This window comes from Myotis brandtii, unplaced genomic scaffold (assembly GCF_000412655.1).
Source record: "Myotis brandtii unplaced genomic scaffold, ASM41265v1 scaffold825, whole genome shotgun sequence".
NCBI classification, from domain to species: domain Eukaryota; kingdom Metazoa; phylum Chordata; class Mammalia; order Chiroptera; family Vespertilionidae; genus Myotis; species Myotis brandtii.
This window is the reverse complement of record NW_005371349.1, coordinates 839,069-840,618: the sequence shown is the minus strand read 5'-3', so window position 1 is coordinate 840,618 and position 1,550 is coordinate 839,069. Positions and strand designations below refer to the sequence as shown.

Below are 1,550 nucleotides of genomic sequence, written 5' to 3'. Positions count from 1 at the left end.
TGCTCCTGGGGGCCTGGGCTGCTGCTGGGCGGCCTGGGCTGCTCCTGGGGGCCTGGGCTGCTCCTGGTGGGCGGTGCCTTTGTAACCAACCGGCCGGTTGCTCCCCCGCAGCAAGTCCAGGAGAAGTGGCACCTGGTGGAGGACCTGTCCCGGCTGCTGCCAGAACTGGGCCTCGGTGACTCGCCGGGGCCCCAATCGCCTCACTCTCCATCTTCGCGCCCGCGGTCCTTCTGCCCTGGATTCCCTTGCCCGGGCTCCCCGGGGACCAGGTCCCCCAAGGCCCTCAGGTCCCCCAGGCCCTCACCCTCCCACGCGGATCCCGCCTGTAGATTCCGCTTCCCCAGCAGCGCGGAGCTGTAGCACCGACCCTCACTCCGTCTGGAGCCTCCCCGGCCGCCCTGCAGCCCCACCGCCACCCCAGAGTCCCTCCTGCCCCACGCTCCTGCTCCCTGGTGACGCCCCAAAGCGGGGTTCACACACCCAGGGCAGCAGGAAGAAAACATGGAAACTTGTGTTTATAGTCTGTATTTTTTTTTATTTCTTTGTATAGGTATTTTTATCTTATTTCTTTAAATTTTGTATTTTGTTGATTGTATGATGACATAATATGTTAGTATAATAAGCCATGAATACAGTTTATAAATACACACCCATTGGGAGTGCTCAGAAGTCTTCTACCGCGGGAAGCACCATCGTAAAATCTGAGGCTCTCCGCCCGTGGGGAGGGTCAACCTGGCACAGTTGGAGCAAACCAGGGCACACGACGGCCCAGAGCCCCGACACCCGGTTCCTGAGCCAGACCCCACCGGCGAGGGGCCCAGCGGTCATTGCCCCCGACCCCAGGCTTCCAGGGCTTACCGCGTCGGAACAGGGTCTGAAGGCAGCCTCTCCCTCGCGGGTCTAACCCCTGCATTCTAAGTGGGCGACCCCCCTCAATGAAGGGAGTTCCTCAGGACCCTGCCTGCCATTGGCAGCACCTGGTCACCCACCCTCTCTGCGTCCCCCAGGGAGCCGACCTTCGGGAATGGTGGGGTGAAGAGGTCCCCCCAGGGCCCAGGCGTTGGGATCCGCCCGAGGCTGGGTTTGTGATTCCTGAGCCTGTCGAAGGTTCCTTTCCGAAGCCGGAGGCTGCAACAGCTCTAAATCCACGGCTCAGCCGCGAGAACACCCGAGGAGCTGGCCCACACAGCGACATGCGCTGGGCCCAGGCGCAGCCGGCAGCCCGGCCTCCAGCGGCCTAAAGCCCCGGTGACGGACCCTACCAGGGCCACTTACCCACAGGTGACAACGCCTGGTCCACGGACCCCCAGGAGGGAAGGCAGGAGAAACCCAGGACCTGCTTGCAAAGCCCCCACCTCCACCAGGGGCCCCGCCTGGCTGGGTTCCAGGCCTGGGGCAGCGTCTGGGCAGCTCTGACCGGGCGCCCTCAGGCCACAGGCTTCCTGCGGTCATTAAGGCGCGGCTGACTGGCTGCCCCTGTCCTCTCACTCACCCAGCGTTACAAGACCATCGGCTGTGGGCACGCGCTGGGCCCTTCCAGGCTGGCAGAG

At 63.6% G+C, this 1,550-nt stretch overlaps 1 protein-coding gene across 1 annotated transcript in view; it reads left to right on the top strand.

The window, feature by feature from the left end:
* The window catches only part of TMC8 (transmembrane channel-like 8), a 28,898-nt gene extending 28,245 nt beyond the window's left edge, over positions 1-653 (top strand). The window contains exon 16 of the mRNA XM_014531729.1: positions 112-653. Coding sequence (XP_014387215.1) covers positions 112-360 — 249 coding nt within the window. The 3' untranslated portion in view covers positions 361-653. The remainder of the gene's footprint in view (positions 1-111) is intronic.
* Positions 654-1,550: the final 897 nt, after the last annotated feature.